This window comes from Microcaecilia unicolor, chromosome 2, assembly GCF_901765095.1.
Source record: "Microcaecilia unicolor chromosome 2, aMicUni1.1, whole genome shotgun sequence".
Taxonomy (NCBI): Eukaryota; Metazoa; Chordata; class Amphibia; order Gymnophiona; family Siphonopidae; genus Microcaecilia; species Microcaecilia unicolor.
Genome location: NC_044032.1, coordinates 329,710,366 through 329,734,571, shown reverse-complemented (window position 1 = coordinate 329,734,571; position 24,206 = coordinate 329,710,366). Strand labels below are relative to the sequence as shown.

The following is a 24,206-nucleotide window of genomic DNA, read 5'->3' as shown; positions in this document are numbered from 1 at the left end:
AGCTGTCACAAATAGTAGAAGCAACTCTTGAAGGTTGCTTGGATTTGGGGAATCAGAGTATGTGTTGAATCTTAACTGTATTCCAAGGTTCCTGACTTGTGATTTGAGGGGGCGTTCATACTTCCCAAAAGGGATTTTGATGTCAGGTATGTATCCACTTGTGTTAGGGACCCAGAGAAGCTCGGTTTTACTTGGGTTCAGGCAATGTTTGTTGTGTTTAGCCCATTCTTGAATTGATGTTAGACAAGTGATCAGTTTATTCAAGGCTGTAAGTAAATCAGGTTCAATGGGTATGAATAGCTGCACATCATCCACATAGATGTAGAACTGGGTGTCCATTGACCGAATCAGCTCAGCTAGTGGCTTGAGGTAGATATTGAACAGAATAGGTGATAGTATCGATCCTTGTGTACCCCGCAGGTCAGTGTCCATGGTCGTGATGAGTTGCTGCCAATCATTATGGATTGTTGCCTGTCTGATAGATAGGATCTGAACCAGGCAAGTACTGTTCCATTGATACCTGTTTCCGTCAGTCGTGCTAGCAAGATATCACGATCCACAGTGTCAAAAGCTGCTGAGAAATCTAGCAGTACTAACATCGAGGCAAATCCCTTGTTTCGGTTTCTGTGAAGGTCATCTAGCAGGGATACGAGGACCGTTCTGTTCCATAACCAGGTCTGAATCCAGATCGACATGGATCTAGCCAGTTACTCTTTTCTAGCCATTCATTAAATTGAACACAGACTGTTTGTTCTATGAGTTTCCCTAGAAACGGGATGTTGGATACTGGCCTGTAACTTTTAAGTTTGTCCTGGTCAAGGTTGTTTTTCTTCAGCAGAGGGCAAACCACTGCCCTTTTTAATGCTGTTTGTAGTTGCCCATTAGAAAGAGCGGCTTTCACAATTTTTGTGGCGCCTTCTATAAGGCCCATACTTGCCTGCTACACTATCTTTGATGGGCAGGGATTGAGGGAGCAGGTAGTTGGTCAAAGGTCTCTTAGGATTTTGTCAAGCCTCTCCTTTTTCATTAGGTTAAAAGTGTTCCATCTGCCTCTGTTAGGAGGGGGCGAGTTTGTGTACCCCTGGTTGACTGGTTGGGCACTGGGTGGGATTGCCTATAAAGTATGCAACAAAATCATTGCAGTTCCTCCAATCTCTCCAGCAACAGATGGGCAGAGCAATATGCCTCTCTTAGTGATCCCAGTCTGCTACTGTAGCTCCTGAACTTTATTGTTCCAAGAATGTATAGCCCTCTGATGCGGCCTATCTGCTCACTTTGAAAGCTGACAAAAGACAATCAGAAGTACCTATTTCTAGTCAACAATTTGCTGAAGCCTTCTCAAATAAGGTTGCTAACATTACTGCATCTTTTGATCCATTCTCTACCTGGGAATCGAATGCATTGTCAGTCTAGGCTGATGACATCTGGACAGACTTTGCTCCTGTTAATAAGGAGCAAATATCTATCTTGCAGACAGTCCTATCAAGCTTTATATTTGACCCTTGTCATCCTTCTGTAATCAATGCATTAGAAGAAGTAGCAGTTGACACTGTCAGGGGCATTTTAGAAAGAGAAGGGTGCCCATCTTCCGACACAAATCGGAAGATGGGCATCCTTCTCTCAGGGTCGCCCAAATCGGCATAATTGAAAGCCGATTTCGGGCGTCCTCAACTGCAGTCCATCATGGGGACAACCAAAGTTCACGGGGGCGTGTCGGAGGCGTAGCGAAGGCAGGACTGGGGCGTGCTTAAGAGATGGGCGTCCTCGGCCAATAATGGAAAAAAGAAGGGCGTCCCTGACGAGCATTTGGTCGACTTCACTTGGTTTATTTTTTTCACGACCAAGCCTCAAAAAGGTGACAAACTGACCAGATGACCACCGGAGGGACTCTGGGTTGACCTCCCCTTACTCCCTCAGTGGTCACCAACCCCCTCCCACCCTAAAAAAATTTAAAAAAATTTTTTTCCAGCCTCTATGCCAGCTTCAAATGTCATACCCAGCTCCATTACAGCAGTATGCAGGTCCCTGGAGCAGTTTTAGTGGGTGCAGTGCACTTCAGGCAGGCAGACCCAGGCCTATCCCCCCCCCTGCCTGTTACACTTGTGCTGGTAAATGTGAGCCCTTCAAAACCCACCCAAAACCCACTGTACCCACATCTAGGTGCCCCCTTCACCCCTTAGGGCTATGGTAGTGGTGTACAGTTGTGGGGAGTGGGTTTTGGGGGAGCTCAGTTCCAAAGGTAAGGGAGCTATGCACCTGGGAGCAATTTGTGAAGTCCACTGTAGTGCCCCCTAGGGTGCCTGGTTGGTGTCCTGGCATATGAGGGGGAGCAGTGCACTACGAATGCTGGCTCCTCCCACGACCAAATGGCTTGGATTTGGTCGTTTTTGAGATGGGCGTCCTCGGTTTCCATTATCGCCACAAACCGGGGTTGACCATCTAAAAGGATGACCATCTCTAAGGTCGACCTAAATGTTGAGATTTGGGCGTCCCTGACCGTATTATCGAAACGAAAGATGGACGCCCATCTTGTTTCGATAATAGCGGTTTCCCCGCCCCTTCGCCGGGAAGTCCTTAGAGATGGGCGCCCTTAAAGATGGTCGTCCCCGTTCGATTATGCCCCTCTGCGTTATGTATAGTGAACAAATCTTTAACTGATGGTCAACTAGTTGACTCATTAAAACTGGCAGCAGTGAGACCACTATTTAAAAAACTAGACGCTTCGAAAGTAGAGCACTTTAGACCTCCTTCCCGTTTCTGTCAAAAGTCATTGAAAAAAACAGTACTATCTCAGTTAGTCGACTATGAATGAGCATGAGGTGCTGGACCAATGCCAATTTGGCTTCAGGAGCAAACATAATACTAAGTCATTAATGCTATCTATGTGTGACCTCATTAGGGCAGGATTTGACAAAGGTGAATCTTTTAGCTTCACCAGTTGCGTACCAAGGGCGGGGTGGTGGGGGTGGTCCACCCCGGGTGCACGCTACTGGAGGGGTGCAGAGAGCAGGCGCGCGCTGTTGGATCCACTGGTTTCCTGCTACCTCTGCCCCGGAACAGGTTACTTCCTGTTCCGGGGCAGAGGGAGCAGGGAACCAGCGGAACCGACAGCCGCGCGCCTGCTCCCAGCAGGTAAGAATGCACCCGTGGGGGGGGCTTGGGTGATACACCAGGGGGGGGGGGGTGCGCAGCGGTGATCCGCCCCGGGTGGCAGCCGACCAAGGATCGCCACTGACCTTCACTGGATTTCTCCAGTGCTTTTGACTCTATTAGTCATTTGATTTTGTTGCAAAGATTACGAGGGAATGGGATTACAGAAACAGTTGGAAAATGGTTTTCTTCATTTTTGGAACAACATTATCAAGTAGTACAAGGGAAATGTAGATCTGATGTGATTGACTTAACTACAGGGGCTTCCCAGAGATCTACTCCTATCTGCAATACTGTTTAACATTTTCCTTCTTCCATTGTGCACACTACTTAAAGATTTGGGTGTTCACTACCGTATTTATGCAGATGACATCCAATTCTTCTTTAAAATTGAGAACTCTCTCCAGTTTCTATCCCGCATGATTTTTTTTGTACACTTAATAAAAAAATGTTTGCCTTTATTTGGCACAAGAGATCACCTCGAGTGAACCGCAGGATCCTATATCAGCTTAGGAAAGATGGGGGTATGGGGGTACCTAACTTTGGGCTATACTATAGAGCTGCTCTATTTCAAATGCTGGCTACAGTGTAGAGAGGGCCGACTAAGTTGTGGACCCATGCAGGATGTTCTGGGTCGGCAGAGCCAGCAGCAGCATGCAGAGGGAGGTAACATCCCTGCACCTGCCTTTTCCTTGCTGCTGCTACTGCTACAGTGAAGAGAGAAGCAGGGGACTGGCGCACAAGCTCCAGACCATCTGTAACTAACTTCCTGTTTCTGGGTCTGGCAGAGCCAGTGGCAGCATGCAGAGGGGAACATCCCTGCGCCTGTCTTTTGCTGGCTGCCACTACATCCACGGTGAAGAGAGAAGCAGGGGATCGGTGCACGAGCTCCAGACCATCTAAAATGAGTAAGGCAATGGGAGGGGAAGAGGACAGGGAGACAAGATGGAGCAAAGCTGGATTCGGGGGATGGGGAGACAGAGGAATGTGTTAACTGCGTTAAAATGTTTAACGCTAGTTAAGCATTTAGCGCATTAACCGCATTATTAATGCATTAAATGTACAGCCCTAGAAAAAAAATATATGACAGAGCTGGGCAAATTCTGGGAGTTCAGTCACAAGGTCATCTAGAAATCACCTACTGATAACGTAGATTTTATCACAAAGGTACCACAAAGGTAAGAAAAATGATTTTATTTTCAGTTTAGTAATTGAAATATGTCAGTTCTGAGAATTTACTTCTGGCTGTCTATATTTTGTACTGAACAAGAGGAAATGTGGAGTGGGGATGTTTTATGCATTAATCGCTCAATCAAAAATTTTAATCATAATCATGCAACTAAAAATTTTAATCGATGAACAGCCCCAATTTTTTCACTTTTTGCACATGTCAAATGTATTTCATTTGACACCCATTCAAGGCACAGGAGCTTAGCCTTGAATGGGTGGCAGCGACGGTTGAGAGGCGAGGCTAGTGCTGGGCAGACTTGTGCGGTCTGTGCTGGGGCTGGTGGTTGGGAGGCGGGGATGGTGCTGGGTAGACTTGTGCGGTCTGTGCCGGGGCCGGTGGTGGGAGGCGGGGCTGGTGGTTGGAGGGCAGGGATGGTGCTGGGCGGACTTATGCGGTCTGTGCCCTGAAAGAGACAGGTACAAATCAAGGTAAGGTATACACAAAAAACTAGCGCATAATGGGTTTGTCTTGTTGGGCGGACTGGATGGACCGTGCAGGTCTTTATCTGCCGTCATCTACTATGTTACTATGTTATTATTTGATGAGTTCATTTGCAAAAAATTAATCATGTTACTATTTCTCTTGAGTTGCAGCCTTTTTCTTATTAAGTTTCTTTATATTTGCAGCTTCTGAAGAACAAAGCATACATCATCCTGATGGTTTGTTTTGGTGCAGGAATTGGCATTTTCACATGCTTTTCAGCACTTCTGGAACAATTCTTATGTGTAATGGGATATTCAAATGTAAGATTCTTTTCATACTTTAAATGCACTTGTGTTATTAATATCAACATGTTCAAACTGTATTCATGTATTTTGCACCAGACACTGCAAATTTTTATGTCGTTTCCAAATTTAGAGAGAGAGAGACAAAAAAAAAGGAAGCAATTTCTCATAATGAAGTCAGCTGTTTTGCAGGCAGGAGGTACCTTGTTTTTGAGGTACCCCTGCAAGTGTATAATTAGATTTGGTAATACTAAATATATATTCATGGAACCATCTCAGCTATCATCTCATCTCATGTCCAAGAAATATATAGGAAGCTCAAAAGAAGGTGTTCCAGCCCTTTCGTAAATGATAAAGAGTTTTATATTGATTGCCTTATTCTCCTCATATTCGAAACCTTGGATCTCCTTTATTAGTGGACTTGAGTAATATTGCTGAATCTTATGTTAAAAATTCTTTAAGTAATTACCTTTGAATGTTACTATCTTTTCAAGAGTTAACCCTTGATATTATTTTTGTAAATTATAAATAAATAAATAAATAAACGTCAAAGCGGCAGCAGTGAAAGAAGCAGGCTCACCTTGAGCCTTCCATTACCTCTCAGTTTCTTGCCTTCCTCTGATGTAACTTTCTGTGTCCGCAAGGATGGAACACTGTGAGGGAAGGGAAGGCTCAAAGCGAGCCTGCTTCTTTCCTGTCTGCCACCGCTGCCATTTTGGCTTTGAGATACAAGATTTAAATGCGGGGTGGCAGGAACAAAAAGGGGGCTGGTGTTGGAACTGGAACTAGCAGCAGCTGAGAAGGGGGCTAAGGCTGGAACTCAGGGGTTGAAAGGGGGGACAAGTTGAAGCCGGGGTGAATCGGTGGACATGAATGGGAGAGGAAGATAGGGGCAAAGGAGAATCGCTGGACATGGATGGGAGGGGAGGGCAAAGAAGATGTCAGGCTTTCAAGGCAGAAATTAGGTTTGTGAGCCTTTGGGCCACTGCCGAGTAGCGGCAGTGGCAGGCAAAACCACCCCACACCAGAGACAAAGCAGAACTCTTACAGAAACAGCTAGACTTCACCTGCGCTTGACCGCCCTTCCCCAGGAGTTGAGCCCCTGGGTGCAGGCGGCCATCAGGACTTACCGGACAGGGCAGGCATTGGATACCAACTAGGCTGAACAGGGACTTGAGGGTCAGAGGGGAAAGGAATATACATGGGCAGCAAGGCAGGAAACTGGGCTAGGACTCACAGGCAGACAATACTACACAAAGCAGGAAATGGACAAGCTAAAGGACAGGAACTGAAAGCTGCCACGTAGCCACTGAAACAGGGTACAAATACTGACAGACAAGACTGAAAGCTGCAAAGCAGCCACTAAAACAGGGTACAAATACTGACAGACAAGAGACAGGACTGAAAGCTGCAGAGCAGCCACTAAGCAAGAGACACAGACTAACAGAAACTAGACAAGGAATACAGACCAGAAACAAGACTAGGGAAATAAGCAAAAAACCTAAGCTAAACTACACACAGACTAACTAGAATCAGGCAAGGAACTAAACAAGAAACTAGACTAGGCATAAGTGCAACAAAGCACCAACAAACCAGGGACCTTAGATGATGCAAAGGCAAACCCAGAAGGTTCCAGGTGGGAATAAACCCATCAGCAGCTAAAACTGAGCTGCAGGAATCATGAGGTAGCTACGGGTGAGGCTAGATGCCAAACTTCATACCAAGTCTGGAGGGCTGGAATAACTGGACCGGACCGGACCAGAAAGAAAGTCTGGAAATGGCAGCCACCAGTTCTGGCCACCAGAGGGCAAGAGGAACACAATCCAAGACACAGGCAGAAAGCATACCAAAGCACAGAGAGGCTTAACACACACAGGTGCAGTATAGTGGAGTAATCAGAGCCATGCTGGAAGCAGCCAGCACACAGAGACAGAGACAGAACTAACTCAGGAAGAACAGACAGAAGCCAGCTCAGAAGCTGACCGCTGGAAATAAGGTGAGTCTGAGAGGGGTCACGACCACAATCGTGACAGAAGAATCACTGGACATGGATGGGAGGGGAGGGTAGAGGAGAATCGCTGGATATGGATGGGAGGGAAGGCAGGGGAGAGAAGAGAATCACTGGATATGGATGGAAGGCGAAGACAGGGGAGAGAGGAGAATCACTGAACATGGAGGGGAGGGCAAAGAAGAATCGCTGGATGGGAGGGGAGGGTAGAGGAAAATCGCTGGATATGGATGAGAGGAGAAGGCGGGGGAGAGAGGAGAATTGCACTCTAAGGGTGGCCATCTCCGAGGACAGTGCCGCGAAGGGGCGGGGCCAACCGTATTTTTAAAAAAGATGGCCGGCCATCTTTTTTTTCGATAATACGGTTGGGGCCGCCCAAATGTCAGCGATGGCCGGGTTTGAGATGGCCGGCCTCGGTTTTTGCCCATAATGGAAACCGAGGCTGGCCATCTCAAACCCGGCCAAATCCAAGGCATTTGGTCATGGGAGGGGCCAGCATTTGTAGTGCACTGGTCCCAGGTGCATAGCTCCCTTACCTTGGATGCTGAGCCCCCCCAAATCCCCCCCAAAACCCACTCCCCACAACTCTACACCATTACCATAGCCCTTATGGGTGAAGGGGGGCACCTACAAGTGGGTACAGTGGGTTTTCGGGGGCTCCCATTTACCACCACAAGTGTAATAGGTAGGGGGGGATGGGCCTGGGTCCGCCTGCCTGAAGTCCACTGCACCCACTAAAACTGCTCCAGGGACCTGTATAATGCTGCGATGGACCTGAGTATGACATTTGAGGCTGGCATAGAGGCTGGCAAAAAAAGTTTTTTAAGTTGTTTTTTTGAGGGTGGGAGGGGGTTAGTGACCACTGGGAGAGTTAGGGGAGGTGATCCCTGATTCCCTCCGGTGGTCATCTGGTCAGTTCGGGCACTTTTTTGGGACTTTTTTCCATTATCGGGCGAAGCCAGCCATCTCAAAGCACGCCCTCATTCCGCCTTTGTCCCGCCTTCGCAACGCTACCGACACGCTCCCTTGAAGTTTGGCCGCCTCCACGACGGAAAGCAGTTGAAGCCGGCCAAAACTGGCTTTCGATTATACCGATTTGGCCGACTTCAGGAGATCACCGGCCATCTCCCGATTTGTGTCGGAAGATGGCCAGCGATCACTTTCAAAAATAAGCTGGATTGTGTTCCAGATTTGGCAAGACTGTTCTAATTCGTACTGCCAGTTTTTGTGGTTGTGAAGACTCTGTTCTGAGCCATGTGACTTTGATTCACAGTCTGCATCTCTGGCTGAGAGGTTTAAATATAGGGGGCATCCATCACATAGTATTCAGGAGAGCTACATTAAAGCCAAAAGTAAATGCAGAGAAGAACTCCTTAAAACAGGGAATAAGGATGCACAACCACCTGATGTAATTTGTACCCTGAGGTTCTCCCATCTGGCATAGAACATACAAAGAATTATTAAAAAGCATTAGCACATACTGCAGATACATGGATGTATTAAAGACAAACAACCATCTATTGTCTATTCACGTGAGAGAAACCTTAGGGAAAGGTTGGTTACTTCTGTACTTCCTGAATTGTCACAGCACATATCCGTATATATAGGAGACACACCCCTTGTGGGTCCTGTTCCATATGTTGACATTCACACTACTTTTTTCACTCATCAATCTACAGGTAGGAGGCTCAGACTTGATTTTTCCAGTAAATGTAATACAAGTTATGTTTTGCCCATGCCAGTTACTTTACTACTACTACTACTACTACTACTTAACATTTCTAAAGCGCTACTAGGGTTATGCAGCGCTGTACAATTTAACATGGAAGGACAGTCCCTGCTTGAAGAGCTTACAATCTAAAAGACAAATGTACAGATAATCTGAAAGGTCAGACAGATTGGGGCAACCTATATGTTCGAAAGGTTAGGTTCCAAATGCAGCATTGAAGAGGTGAGCTTTAAGCAAGGATTTGAAGATGGGTAGGGAGGGGGCTTGGTGTAGGGATTCAGGAAGATTGTTCCAAGCATAGGGTGAGGCAAGGCAAAATGAGCGGAGCCTGGAGTTGGCAGTGGTGGAGAAGGGTACTGAGAGGAGGGATTTGTCGTGTGAGCGGAGGTTACGGGCAGGAACGTAGGGGGAGATGAGGGTAGAGAGGTAGTGAGGAGCAGCAGAACGGGTGCACTTGTAAGTAAGGAGGAGAAGCTTGAATTGGATGCGGTATCTGATCGGAAGCCAGTGAAGTGACTTGAGGAGAGGGGTGATATGAGTACATCGGTTCTGGCGGAATATAAGACGTGCGGCAGAGTTCTGAATGGATTGAAGGGGGGATAGATGGCTGAGTGGGAGGCCAGTGAGGAGCAAGTTGCAGTAGTCGAGGCGAGAGGTAATGAGAGCGTGGATGAGAGTTCAGGTGGTGTGCTCAGTGAGGAAAGGGCGAATTTTGTTGATGTTGAAAAGGAAGAAGCGACAGGTTTTGGCAGTCTGCTGGATATGCGCAGAGAAGGAGAGGGAGGAGTCGAAGATGACCCCGAGGTTGCGGGCAGATGAGACGGGGAGATGGGGGTGCCATCAACTGAGATAGAGAGTGGGGGAAGAGGAGAAGTGGGCTTAGGTGGAAAGATGAGGAGCTCGGTCTTGGACATGTTCAGCTTCAGGTGGCGGTTGGACATCCAGGCAGCAATGTCGGACAGGCAGGCCGATACCTTGGCCTGGGTCTCTGAGGTGATGTCTGGTGTGGAGAGATAGAGCTGGGTGTCATCAGCGTAGAGATGATACTGGAAGCCATGAGATGAGATCAGTGAGCCTAGGGAAGAGGTGTAGATAGAGAAGAGAAGGGGTCCGAGGACAGATCCCTGGGGAACACCAACAGATAGCGGGATAGGAGTGGAGGAAGATCCATGAGAGTGCACCCTGAATGTGCGGTGGGAGAGATAGGAGGAGAACCAGGAGAGGACAGAGCCCTGGAACCCAAATGAGGCCAGAGTGGCGAGAAGTAAATCGTGATTGACAGTGTCAAAAGCGGCAGAGAGATCGAGGAGGATGAGGATGGAGTAGTGGCGTCTGGATTTGGCAAGGAACAGGTCATTACAGACTTTAGAGAGTGCTGTTTCTATCGAGTGGAGAGGGCGGAAGCCGGATTGGAGTGGGTCGAGGATGGCATGAGAGGAGAGAAAATCAAGACAGCGGCTATGAACGGCGCGTTCAAGTATTTTGGAGAGGAAGGGTAGGAGAGAGATGGGGCGATAGTTGGAGGGGCAGGTAGGGTCAAGTGATGGTTTTTTGAGGAGAGGTGTGACTAGGGCGTGCTTGAAGATATCAGGGACAGTTGCAGTGGAGAGAGAGAGGTTAAGGATGGAACAGATGGAGGGGTTGACAGTAAGGGCGATGGTGTTAAGTAGGTTGGTGGGGATGGGATCAGAGGAGCAGGTGGTGCATTTCGAGGAGGAAAGAAGGCGGGAGGTTTCATCCTCAGTGATCTCTGGAAAGGAGGAGGAGGAGGCCTGGGTTGGTTCGTTGAGGGAGAGGGTTAATGGGTGAAGAGGGGGGTGGGGGGTGATGGCTTGGTAGTGAACTCAAGGTTGATCTTTTGCACTTTGTCGTGGAAATAATCAGCCAGTGATTGAGGAGAGAGTGAGGGGGGAGTGGGGGGCACCTCGAGGAGAGAGTTAAGGGTGGCGAAGAGACAACGGGGGTTGGAGCTGAGGGAATTGGTCAATTGGGTGTAATAGTCCTGTTTTGCAAGGAATAGGGAGGAGTGGAAGGAGGATAGCATGAGTTTATAGTGAAGGAAGTCTGAATGAGTACGAGATTTCCTCCAGAGGCGTTCAGCAGATCGTGCGCAGGAGCGAAGGTAGCGGATGCAAGGGGTCAGCCAAGGCTGGGGATTAGTACGCTTTGTGGGACGGGTGGTGGAAGGTGCGAGAGTGTCAAGGGCAGAGGAGAGAGCAGCATTGTAAGCGGAGACCGCTTTGTCGACAGTCTTGGAGGACATGACGGATGGGAGGAGATTAGAGATACTAGCGGATAAGGTGAGGGGGTCAATGGCCTGGAGATTCCTGGATGTGGTGGTTAAGGTTGGGCGGGGCGGAGGGGGGGGTGGAGAAGTGTGAATGTGATCAGGTGGTGGTCGGAGAGAGGAAGAGCTGAAGCTTGGAAATTGGAGAGTGAGCTGGATGAGGAGAGGACAAGGTCGAGACAATGGCCGTCATGGTGAGTAGGGGTGGTAGAGCACAGCTGGAGGTTGAAGGAGGATGTTAGGGTGAGGAACTTAGAAGCGTGAGGGTCGGATGGGTCATCAGCATGTATATTGAAGTCTCCGAGAATGAGAGACGGAGATGAGGGTTCAAAAAAAACAGAGAGCCAAGCATCGAAGTCGGTAAGGAAGGAAGAGAAGGATTTATTAGGGGGGCGGTAGATGACTGCCACTCTGAGTGGTAGCGGGTAGAATAGCCGGATGGAGTGGGCTTCAAAGGATGAGAAACAGTGAGACTGCGGTAGGAGGAGGGGTTGGAAACTACAGGAGGGCGAGAGTAGTAACCCAACACCTCCACCGCGGCCAGCTGAGCGGGGAGTGTGAGAGAAGAGGTAACCACCATGGCAAAGGGCTGCGGCTGAGGTAGAGTCATCCAGGGAGATCCAGGTTTCGGTTAGGGCGAGCAGTTGAAGGGAGTGGGAGATGAAGAGATTGTGGGTGAAGGGCAGTTTGTTGCAAACTGAGTTGGCATTCCACAAGGCGCAAGAGAAGGGGAGGGAAGAAGGGGGGAGTAGGGGAATAGAGACAAGATTGGAGACGTCTCGGGATCATCCGCGTGGATAGGACGGGGACAGATGAGGGGGGCCTGGATTAGGGTTAATGTCTCCCGCGGATAGCAGGAGGAGGAGCAAGAGAGAGCGGAGGAGGGAGGGGGAGGACGGGCGACGAAGGCGACGAAGACGGGGTGCACTTAGGAGGAATGGGGATGGGTTAATAGCAGGAAGGAAGTGTTGAAGGTTGAGAGCTAGGATGGAGGAGGGGGACAAGAGGGATGGTGAGGGATGGGGGTGAGAAGGGTATTGCCGTGGCGGGCCAGGCGGGAGGGCAACGAGTTCCAATGGTGGACAGTGGGGGTGGGGAGGAGAAGAGATTAGGAAGGGACAGGGCAAGGAAGAGAATGTGGATAGGAGCCATACGTAGTGACTGAGGTGTAGCAGGTGACTAAGGTGTTAAGCAGATAGATAGAGTGGAGAGCTGGATTGGGGGTTTGGAATTGATGGACTGGTAAGTGAGTAGTTGACAAGTTAGCAGCAGGCAGGCAGGCAGGTCGGTCAATGGATGAGAGGCTCGCAGGTAGGCAGGCGAGCAGGTAAGTCAATGGTTGACAAGGTAGCAGCAGGCAGGTAACAGCAGGCAGGCAGGTAAGTCAATGGATGAGAGGCTTGCAGCGGGTTAGGCGGACTGGAGCACGCTGGAGCAGATGTAATGGAGCAGGCTGGAACAGATGGACAGGCACAAGCTGGAGCAGATGGACTAGAACACGCTGGAAGTAGATGGACTGGAACAAGTTGGAGCAGACAGCGACGCAGACAGCGACGCAGACAGCGGCGCAGCAGGACTGGAAGCGCTGGGACAGACGGACTGGAACAAGCCGGAGCAGAGGACTGCGAAGCAGCAGGACCGGAATAAGCTGGAACACATGGACTGGAGCCAGTTGGAGCAGAAGACTGCGAAGCAGCAGGACCGGAATAAGCTGGAACGCATGGACTGGAGCCAGTTGGAGCAGAAGACAGCGGCGCAACAGGACTGGACCACGCTGGGACAGACGGACTGGAACAAGGTGGTGCAGGAGACAGTGGAGCGGCAGGACCGGAATAAGCTGGAGCAGATGGATTGGGAGAAGCAGGAGCAGAGGCCGAAGAGAGTGTGGAGCAACGGACTGATACAAGTCGGATTGGAACAGGCTGGGGCCGCAGGACCAGAGCAAGGCAGATGGACAGGGCGGCAGGGAGGCAAGGGCAGAGCCCACAAGGGTACAGGACATGAAAAGTGGGCCTGGGGAGAGGATCAACATGAGGGCCTAGGGGTCAGCTGCCCCAGGTCACCTGGCTCCCCGAGCTCCCCAGAAGGATCAACACCAGGGCCAGGGGTCAGCTGCCCCAGGTCTCCTGGCTCTCCACGCCAGAAGGAACGGTGCTGCGATCGGGGAGACAGCCAGCAGCACTCCAGGCGCCGACTTCCATGCAGATGGACCCGCTGCTCTGCCACCCTACCTCAATCTCCCACGCTGCGCCTGTTTCCTGGCAGCGGAACAAAGGGAGAGTGGCTGCCACGTGGATGTGCGGTCCCAGGCGCCGATCCAGGCCAGTGCCCAGCCGAGACCGATGGAGGGGTCGCGGTTGGACGCCGTCGGACACCGCTCCAACAACAATCCGATGCCCAGAGCTTCCCACAATGCGGGGACGGATGAAGTCGGCAGTGGGACCGGCAGGGAAGGGATCCAGACGGACGGGCTCACGGAGCTGATCACAAAGCAGCCAGTTCATCGGCCATCTTAGAACACAGGGAAAACCAAAAGGATGGTCTGCAGCAGACTAATTGAACATAGAAGTTGTATTAGTAGACATGTTACCTCTGCATCCATTTTTGAACACTGGTGGAGGCAGAACACACGATTGATGATTTGAAATTGTTTGTACTCAGGACCATCAAACTCAGATGGAGAGGCGGTAACATTGACCTTTCTCTTCTGCGTGCTGAACAAATACTGATTTTTGAACTGAATAACTTACATCCCTACAGGCTCAATCAAGAATTAAATTTGTCCTTATTTTTGTAATATGTTACATATATTCCCTATTTCTGTTGATAGGTTATTATTGATTTCACATATCCCTTTCATTTCCTGTGCATTTCAGCTCTGGTACCTTCATCTGTCTTCAGACTAGAGAATGACATGGAGACAGGGACCCGCAGTAACCGTGGGGATGGGGACAGATCCAGTGAGGTTGGGGACAAACTTTGTCCCTGTGTCACTTTCTACCCTGAAGCCTGTTGATGAACTGGACTGTTTATGTTTGATGCAAACAACCATATTTTTATTTTTGGGAAAAACAAGCAAACATGCTGGCCACAGCTAGCAAAATTTGCATGGGGGATACTGTATATCCTGCTACTAGCACATCCTCTAAGAAGACATTGTCTATTGAAAGAGGGACTGTGGAAGACAGGAGTGCTAGACTGAATCCCGAGATTGTTGATGACTTCTTATTCATCCACAGATTAAGAAATCATAACAGTCATAACAGTGCTTCATATGGCATATTTCTCCCCTCTAGGGCATACAGAACAGGTTGTATTTTGTACCCCTGGACAATTTAAGTGGATGGATTAGGATTCCTTGAGGTAGTAGAAGTCAGCTAGTGTTGGGGTTGGAAAGTTAGAGGGTGGTGGTGGGAGTGGGAAGAGAGTTATTACTGCTGATAGTTGTTGTTTTCTATTTGTAATTTATATACAATAGTTGCACAGCATAGAATTCCTTTTTATATTTTAATAAAAAGATTTAAATATAAAATCATAAGTGTTTTAGGCTTCTGCAGATGAAAACAGAATAGGGACAGAACCTATGGGGATGGGGCAGGGACAGAGACAGGGCCTGCGGGGACAGGACAGAGATGGAGCTTGTGGGGACAGAGTCAGAACCCACAGAGATTGGGCGGGTACAGGGACAAAATTTGTCCCTGTGTCATTCTCTACTTCAGACATTATTGCTTGTCCTTTTTGCAATTATTGGACAGCCTTTTGGTTTCCCTCACTTTATAATTCTTTGATACTTTAAGACCATCCATTAAGAAGCCTGTGCGAATGTATTATGTTTTTGTTTGCATTCATTATATATCAGCTCATTATTTTAATATTTTGTTTGCCTTCTAATTATATCTGTTCCATCCTTTTCCTTCTGCTCATTTGAAATTATAACTCAGTTGGATCCAGAACTGTGATGCAGTATTATGAGCCTTCATGCACCCCATACATGGGTTTCTTCTGTTTTTTTATTCCCTGCCCAAACATGCTCAGGTGGTTATTTACAGTGGTTATCCTAGCTGGGAGGCATGTAGCATGGCTCCTATCCAAACTTTACCTTGTGAGCTACGCTGGGCATTTTCAGACTTGGTGTGATTGTAAACTGAGGTTACCTGTGTCTTAAAATCTTTCTGATAAACTGTTGCCTCTATTATATCTCATTTAAAAAAAAAACAACTCTTTTCACTTGCAGAGGGTCTGTCCTCTAAAATTTCTAATCTGTCTTCATCTTATTGCCTACTAGTAAATAAGGCCCGTTTCCGACCCAAATGAAACGGGCGCTAGCAAGGTTTTCCTAGGAGTGTGTATGTTTGAGAGAGTGTGTGTGAGAGTGACTTTGTGAGAAAGACAGATTGAATGTGTGTGGCTGCAAGTGTGTCTGTTAGAGAGTGTGTGTGTGAGATTGACAGTGTGTTTGAGTGGGTATGAGAGCGAGAGTGTATGAGAGTGATAGAGTGTTTGACAGTGACTGTGTGACACATAGAGAGTGAATGTGATCCAGTGTGAGACATAGCGTGTGTTGTAGACAGTGTTAGAGAGTGAGAGAGACAGAGAGTGTGTGTGTAAGAGATAGTGTGTGTGACGGAGATACATCCCCCCCACGCTATGTTTGCTCGAAGGACCCCCTCCGTCTGCATCTGCCACTGTGTTGTCGCAGGACCCCTCATCTCCCTCTGGTCAGTCTCCCCCCTCCTTTCAGGTCTCCCTGCAGCCGTTCTCTCAGGGCTGTGGGTCGCCCCTCCCCCCTTCACCTGTGCTGTCAGGACCCCCTCCTCCGCCTCCATCTGTGGTCTGTGTACCTGTTCTGGCCCTCATCCTCCCCCTCCTTGTGCCTGAACTGTTACTTAGCCTGTGGCAACAGTGGAGACAGCTGTGCAGGACCTCCTCTTCCAACCCCCTTGTCATGTTTGTAGAGAAAGAAAAGAGGGAAAAAGAGGAAATGTGGCAAAATGTTTGTAAAAAGGAAGAGGGGCACCGCAGGCAGCGACCAGCTGTCAGCTGTGCAAGTGTAAAGAAAACAAAACAAAAAGGAGTTTTGTGCTGCCTGTTCAGTCCCAGCTCGTATTCGCTGCTTGAAAGGACAGGAGGGGAGGGTGCACAGCAGGAGCTGTATTACTTTGCCAGATGCGAAGCAACAGCTCCCGCCCTCATTAGTTCCACATTCAGCTGCGAAGGCCACCGGAGAAAACAGAGGGAGGAGAAATGGGTGCAGAGCTAAACGCGCTGTGATTGGCTCAGAGACTTCCAGGTTTCTCAGCTGAGTGAAGCACGTCCAAAAAGGACGTTTTTATTATTGGGGGGGGGAGGACATTCTTTATGGACGTCCCTGATGAGCAATTGGCTTTCTTTTTTTTTCCCCTTCCGCCACGCCCCCCTCCGCCCTGCATTGAAATCACAGCTTCCTGCAGCCCTGGCCTCCCTACCATCTTCCGCGCCCCGGGGCCCCGCCCCTGCCGCCTTCCCCGACGTCGCCATCGCTGCTCCCCCCTCCACTCACCCCCCCCCGGTGGCAGACGGAGGGGGGTGGGTGGAGAGGGGGAGCGGCAGCGGCAGCGGCGGCGACGACCTCAGGGGGGCGGAGGGGGCGGGGCCCCGGGGCACGGAGGATGGCGGGGAGGCCAGGGCTGTGGGAAGCTGTGATTTCAAGGGAGGTGGGAGCGGCGATGGCGACCTCGGGGAGGGGGGCAGTGGAAGGGAAAAAAAAAAAAGAAAGCCAAGTGCTCGTCAGGGACGTCCTTGAAGGACATCCCTGACGAGCACTTGGCTTATTTTTTCTGTTCCCTCTTGCTCTTCTGAGCACTTGTTGAACTTTTTTTTTTTTCCTTTCCGATTCCCTCACAGCAGCCACAATGAGAGGTGCAGATCTCGTGTTAGGGGTTTCCACGGTAAGGGAATCGGAAAATGGTAGTGCATCTCATTACAATACAGTTTCTACACATTATAATACTAATTTGCTCATCTGCATTCCGTTTTCGTTAGCTGCTACCGTGATCGGAAAATGGCTGGGAAAGCCTTTAGTGCATGCCAGGTTTTACTACTTGCTCGTTAATGGCTCGTTAAGTTTAGTGCATCTGGCCTTGGTGACTCTGGTGTCTGTCTTAAAGGTATATTTATTGGAATTGGATTTTGAATCTTCAGTGCCAGAGACTTAATTCAGTCAATTTGGTTACATAGCATCTGGTGACTCAGACTGCATATCTTTGGAGGAGGGGCAATTTGTATACAGCTGTGTGGTAAAAGAAAAAACAGAACAGTTTACTTTGTGAGCTGTGAGCTATGCTGGGCATTTTCAGACTTGGTGTGATTGTAAACTGGGGTTAACTGTGTCTTAAAATCTTCCTGATAAACTGTTGACTTTATTATACCTCATTTAACAAAAGAAAAAAAACAAAACTCTTTTCACTTGCAGAGGGTCTGTCCTCTAAAATTTCTAATCTGTCTTCATCTTATTGCCTACAGCTTACAATTGTTGTTGCAGTGTGATTTCATGTTTTTATGCTGGTATTTTCTTAATTGAACTGTGTGTGATTTCACCCCTAGGTGAACTCACTACTCCTTGTTATCCCTTATCATAGTTCACCTTTTTTACACTTGTGAATCACATCAATATGACCATCATTCAGTGCAGTACATGTTCTGCTTTAATCCTAAGGCAAACTATCTGGAGCCTTAGAGCTTGTCCTATCTGTCTCCAAATATCAGCTTTGAAAGATGAGATCAACAAACTCAAGAAGGAATTAGCTACTACTAAAAAAGCATCTAGGATTACTCAATTCCCAGCCAATTTACCACCACCACTGCCACAGAGAATGAAACTACAGAAGAATAGATGGGTCACAGTAGGCTCTGGTAGACTAAGATCTGTGACACAATGAGGCATATTTTCAAAGCACTTAGCCTTCCAAAGTTCCATAGGTTTCTATGGAACTTTGGAAGGCTAAGTGCTTTGAAAATAAGCCTCAGAAGCACTCACCTTCCCAAGCTTTGCCCCTGTCAAATTCTTTTGCTGCGCTGCATCGTTTTGATGCTGAAAAAAGAAGTACTGTGATGGAACCAGAGGCAATGAAAGTAGCTCAACCCAAGAAACATCCCCCAAACAATAACAGATTGGTGAAAAGCAGAAAACTCTTACTGCTTAGAGACTCCGTTATCAGAGGCATTAACTTAGGAACACAGTTCAAGGGTTCCAACCTAGTGACATGCCTTCCAGGATCTTCAGCTTGACCAAATACTGAAAGTGATCCGAGAAGAGAGCAAGGCTTCAACTACTGATGTTGTAATTCACCTGGGGACAAATTAACTGGTTAACAATAGCAAGTTTACAGCACAGAGAGCATTCCAGAAGCTTGGGGGAGGGACTGAAATCTTTGATTTGGACTGTGGCTTTTTCTGAAGTAAGTCCTGCATGGGGGAAGGGAGAGGAAAGACTACACAAAACAGTGGATGTCAATAAGTGGCTTGAGTCTTGGTGTAAAGAAGAAGGTTTTAGATACATAGGATCATGGGGTAATAAGTGGAGAAAAAACAGACTGTACTGTAATGATGGGCTACATCTTTCTGTGACTGGTAAAAGGATCCTTGAGGAGAAATTCAGACAGTATGTTTCTAGCCATTTAAACTAGAAGGCGGGTGTGACAAAAGGAAACAAGGGAATTCAGAAAGTCACCCCAGAATAAACATGATTGCAGAGGGAAAAGTTATCTAAATATAGAAAACCACCTAAACTCACTATGCAAATGGAAAGCAATGAGCACAAATGTTCATGGTCTAGGTAAAAAGGTTCAAGACTTGCAAGCCCTGATGTTTGAAGAAAACTTGGATATTGTTGCTATTACAGAGACGTGGTTTAATAATTACCATGAATGGGATGTGACTATAACAGGCTATAATCTTTTTAGGAAGGATAGAGGGGGCCAAAGGGGTGGAGGAGTGGCGCGCTGTATGTGAGAGACAATATCAGAGCGGCTGAAATGTGGGGGACCTGGGGAGAGGAAGAAACTTTATGGATCGACCTGGGAAGAGAAGATGGAACCTGTATCCACACAGGGGTTATCTACAGACCTCTGGCACAAATGGAGAAGTTAGACAAGGATCTGATAGAAGATATTCAAAAGATTGGTATGAGAGGGGAGGTGCTACTGTTGGGAGATTTCAGTTTGTCTGATGTGGATTGGAACATCCCGTCTGCGGAATTGGAAAGAAGTAGGGGAGATTGTGGATGCCTGTCAAAGTGCCTTGCTCAGACAAATGGTGACGGAACCCACGAGGGAAGGGTCGATGCTGGATCTAGTGCTCACGAATGGAGGAAGTGTTTCTAATATCCGGGTGGGTGCCTACCTATGTAATAGTGATCATCACATGATATGGTTTGATATAAGGGCAAAGGCAGAGTGTGGATGCACAAAACTCAAAGTACTGGATTTCAGACGTACTGATTTTGATAAAACGGGGGAATACCTGAAGAAGGAGCTGTTGGAGTAGGAAGGCGTAGGAGAAGTGGAAAATCAGTGGTCAAAGCTAAAGGCTGCTATAAATATGGCAACTGATCTTTACGCAAGGAAAGTATACAAAAACAAGAGAAACAGGAAGCCTATATGGTTCTCCAAACAAGTAGCTGGAAAAATAAGAGCAAAAGAGGCTTTGTTCAAGAAATACAAAAGAATGCAATGAGAGGATCACGGAAAAGATTATCGGATGAAACTGAAAGAAGCTAAGAGGGAAATATGGCTAGCGAAAGAGCAATTGAAAGAAAAAATGGCTAAAGATGTAAAGAGAGGTGACAAGACCTTTTTTAGATATATTGGAGAAAGGAGAAAAGATAGGAATGGAATTGCAAGACTGAAAGATAATGGGAATGACTATGTGGAGAGTGAGGAGGATAAAGCAAATGTGCTAAACAATTACTTCTCCTCAGTATTCACGGAGGAAAATCCTGGAGAAGGACCGCAGTTCGCTGCCAAGGGAATATCTGGGAATGGAGTGGATACTGCACCGCTTACAGAATAAAGAGTTTATAAATAGCTGGAAAATGTGAAGGTGGACAAAGCTATGAGGCCGGATGGGATACATCCCAGGATACTGAGGATGCTCTTAAAGATTTATTTAATAGGTCTTTAGAGACTGGAGAGATTCCGCAAGATTGGAGACGAGCAGATGTGGTCCCTCTTCACAAAAGTGGAAACAGGGAAGAAGTGGGACACTACAGACCGGTAAGTCTCACGTCAGCGGTAGGAAAAATAATGGAGTCGCTGCTGAAAGAAAGGATAGTTAGCTTTCTAGAAGCCAACAGGTTACAGGACCCGAGGCAACACGGCTTTACCAAAGGAAAATTCTGCCAAACAAATCTTATTGACTTCTTTGACTAGGTGACCAAAGAACTGGATGAAGGACGTGCAATACTTGTAATCTACTTGGATTTCAGCAAAGCCTTTCATACGACCCCACACAGAAGACGCGTGAATAAGCTGAAAGAGCTGAACTTAGGACCAAAAGTGGTGAACTAGATAGGAAACTGGTTGACCAACATGGCAGAGGATGTTGGTAAATGGAATCTGCTCGGAGGAAAGGAAGGTGAGCAGTGGAGTTTCTCAGGGGTCGGTGCTGGGGCCTATTCTGTTCAATATATTTGTGAGAGATATTGCTGAAGGATTGGAAGGAAAGGTTTGCCTTTTTGCAGATGACACGAAGATAGCCAACAGAGTGGATACCGTGGAGGAAGTAGAAACTATGAGAAGGGATCCAAAAGTTAGAAGAATGGTCGAGGGTCTGGCAGTAAAAATTTAATAATCTAGTTCACTTAGGGGGACTCGCTTTACATTAGAGTACTATTACTGCATACTTTTTTTTTTTTTACACAAGGTACTCCAATATTTCTAAACATAAACTTTTAATGAATAATAATACATACATATATAATATCCACAAACTGATTGGGTTCACCTGGAACTCACTCTTACAAACCTTTCACACCATCATCCATTGCGACACCTACAACATCACCACACATAAACCCACATTTCTATGTGACGGTATAATGTTTGTGCTAACAATTCAACTCAAATACATATATCAAATGCAGATAAGGAATATTCCTTGCTTATATCAAATTGACTTAAAGCACAACCATCCAGAAACATGCCAACAAGCAGATTACTCCAAGGTGTGCTGAAGTACCAAGAGGCATATTTTCAAAGCACTTAGCCTTCCAAAGTTCCATAGGTTTCTATGGAACTTTGGAAGGCTAAGTGCTTTGAAAATATGCCTCTAAGTCTCTGATTTTCAAATGTGCTTCAATTAACTTAAAGTCCAACTGTCCAAAATGACACCTGCAAACACCTTGCTCCAAGCCGTGCTTGGTGAAATGTCAAGCCTCAGTTTTTCATGCCGGCTTAAAAGCACATTTATAGATGATAAATCTTGCTCTGTGGTCAAGCTTCACCTAAATCTTTCACAAACCAAATGTCGTGATGGGTTCCATATGCAGCTGCGGTGTGCGAATTGTAGAGGAACTAATGTTAAGTCATTAATTTGACTCGTTGTGGGGGTTTGTTTGGAAGCTCTCTGCAATATATATATATATATATATATATATATATATATATATATATATATATATATATACATGTATTATTATTCATTAATAGTTTATGTTTAGAAATATTGGAGTACCTTGTGTAAAAAAAAAAAAGTTAAAATTTAATTCCAAGAAGTACAGAGTGATGTATTTGGGGTGCAGGAACCCAAAAGAGATACCGAATAGGAGGGGAGAGATTAGTAAGCTCGACTCAGGAGAGAGACATTGGGGTGTTAGTGTCCAAGGATCTGAAGGTGAAGAAACAATGTGACAAGGCGGCAGCCGTGACCCAAAGGAAGCTAGGCTGCATAGAAAGGGGTATAACCAGCAGAAGAAAGGAGATGTTGATGCCCCTCTCCAAGTCGTTGGTGAGGCCCCACTTGGAGTATTGTGTTCAGTTTTGGAGGCTGTATCTTGCTAAAGATGTACAAAGACTGGAAGCAGTGCAAAGAAAAACTACAAAAATGGTATGGGATTTGCATTGCAAACCGTACGAGCAGAGACTTGCCGACCTGAACGTGTATACCTTGAAGGAAACAGAGGTGACATGATACAGACATTCAAATATTTAAAATGTATTAATCTGCAAACGAACCTTTTCCAGAGGCGGGAAAGTGGTAGAATTAGAGGACATAAATTGAGATTGAAGGGGGGTAGACTCAGGAGTAATGTCAGGAAGTATTTTTTCATGGAGAGGGTGGCAGATACGTGGAGGAATATCCTCCCACGGGAGGTGATGGAGATGAAAATGGTAATGGAATTCAAACATGCATGAGATAAACATAACGGAAACCTGTTTAGAAGGAATGGAGCTACGGAATCTTAGCAGAGATTGGGTGGCGACACCAGCAATTGGAGAGTAAATCCAGTCCTGGGCAGACTTCTACGGTCTGCGCCCTGTTCGTGGCTGAATAGATATGGATGGGCTGGAGTGTAAATTTTAAGGGACTTCGATGTTAGCTTCAGAACTTTTAGTACAAGAATAGTGCTGGGAAGACTTCTACGGTCTGTGCCCTGGAAAGGCAGGGACAAAACAAACTCTGGTATACATTTAAAGTACCACATACCATGTAAAATGAGTTTATCTTGTTGGGCAGACTGGATGGACAGTTCAGGTCTTTATCTGCCGTCATTTACTATGTTACTATGTTTATATCCATAGGCAGGATATAGTAGTCACTCCCTGGAACTAACTTTCCGTTCTTTATATCTTGCTGCACCGTACGCCTGGAATAGACTTCCTGAGTCAGTACGTCAAACTCCATCTCTGGCTGTCTTCAAATCTAAGCTAAAAGTTTACCTTTTTACATAAGTATTGCCATACTGGGAAAGACCAAAGGTCCATCAAGCCCAGCATCCTGTTTCCAACAGTGGCCAATCCAGATCACAAATACCTGGCAAGATCCCAAAAAGTACAAAACATTTTATACTGCTTGTCCCAGAAATAGTAGATTTTCCACAAGTCCATTTAATAACGGTCTATGAACTTTTCCATTAGGAAGCCATCCAAGCCTTTTTAAAACTCCGCTAAGCTAACCGCCTTTACCACATTCTCTGGCAATGAATTCCAGAGTTTAATTGCACGTTGAGTGAAGAAAAATTTACTACATTGTAGCTTTTTGATGCTGCTTTTTACTCCTAACCCCTATTCACTTGTACAGTACCCATGTATGTTTTATCATTCCCACCTTAGTAATTCCCTTATCTCTTATTTGTCCTGTTTGTCCTGATTAGCTTGTAAGCTCTTTCGAACAAGGACTCTCTCCGTGTTCAAGTGTTACAGCTCTGCATACGTCTAGTAGCCCTATAGAAATGATAAGTAGTAGTAGTAGTAATAGTAGTCCTCCTTGAGGGCTTCAAGTGCTATCTTTGCAGTATCCCCCACCCTGGCCAAAGTGTTGAGTAGAAGTCCCAACCTGGAATTGAAACAAAGCACTTGCTGTATGGTAGTGCGCAGCACTTACTCTCTGAATCTTGGAATCTGTCTTTTTTCTTAACTTTTTATCCCCTCCTGGTGACAGCTTTTGGTCAGAGTGATGTGCCAGGGCTCATTCCAGAGCCCTGCAGCTGTGACCTCTAAATTCAGATATCAGATGTCAGTTACAGAAGAACTGGGATTATAGGAGCCAGTGGGTGCTCAGCACTTCCAGTGTTAAGCAAGCTCCTTCATTGTGTCAAGGGAGGGGTAATTTGGTAATTCTGAAATGTTGGTGCCTATGATTTTGGGATGGCAGGGGAGGTTTTAAGGGGGGATGCGAGATCTGGGAGGGCAGGTGGAATAGGGTGAGGGGTAGGCGATGGGGGGGAGGGGGTAGGGGGGATGAAGACCTGTTGCAAATTCAAGGAAGTATTTCTTCTAAGGGAAGTGGATCACGAGAGCAGGATGTGCATGGGGGTATCCTAGGTATTAAAGGCACATCTGAAAGTCTTGACCCTCTGGGGAAGGGCTGGGACCCAGAGG

General features: G+C 47.0%; 1 protein-coding gene across 2 annotated transcripts in view; it reads left to right on the top strand.

Moving 5' to 3' along the window:
* SLC49A3 (solute carrier family 49 member 3) overlaps positions 1 to 24,206 on the top strand; it is a 423,803-nt gene that overhangs the window by 285,865 nt on the left and 113,732 nt on the right. For both annotated transcript variants that reach the window (XM_030194348.1, XM_030194349.1), the window contains exon 7: positions 5,008 to 5,124. In XM_030194348.1, the coding sequence (XP_030050208.1) occupies positions 5,008 to 5,124 (117 nt within the window). The remainder of the gene's footprint in view (positions 1 to 5,007; positions 5,125 to 24,206) is intronic.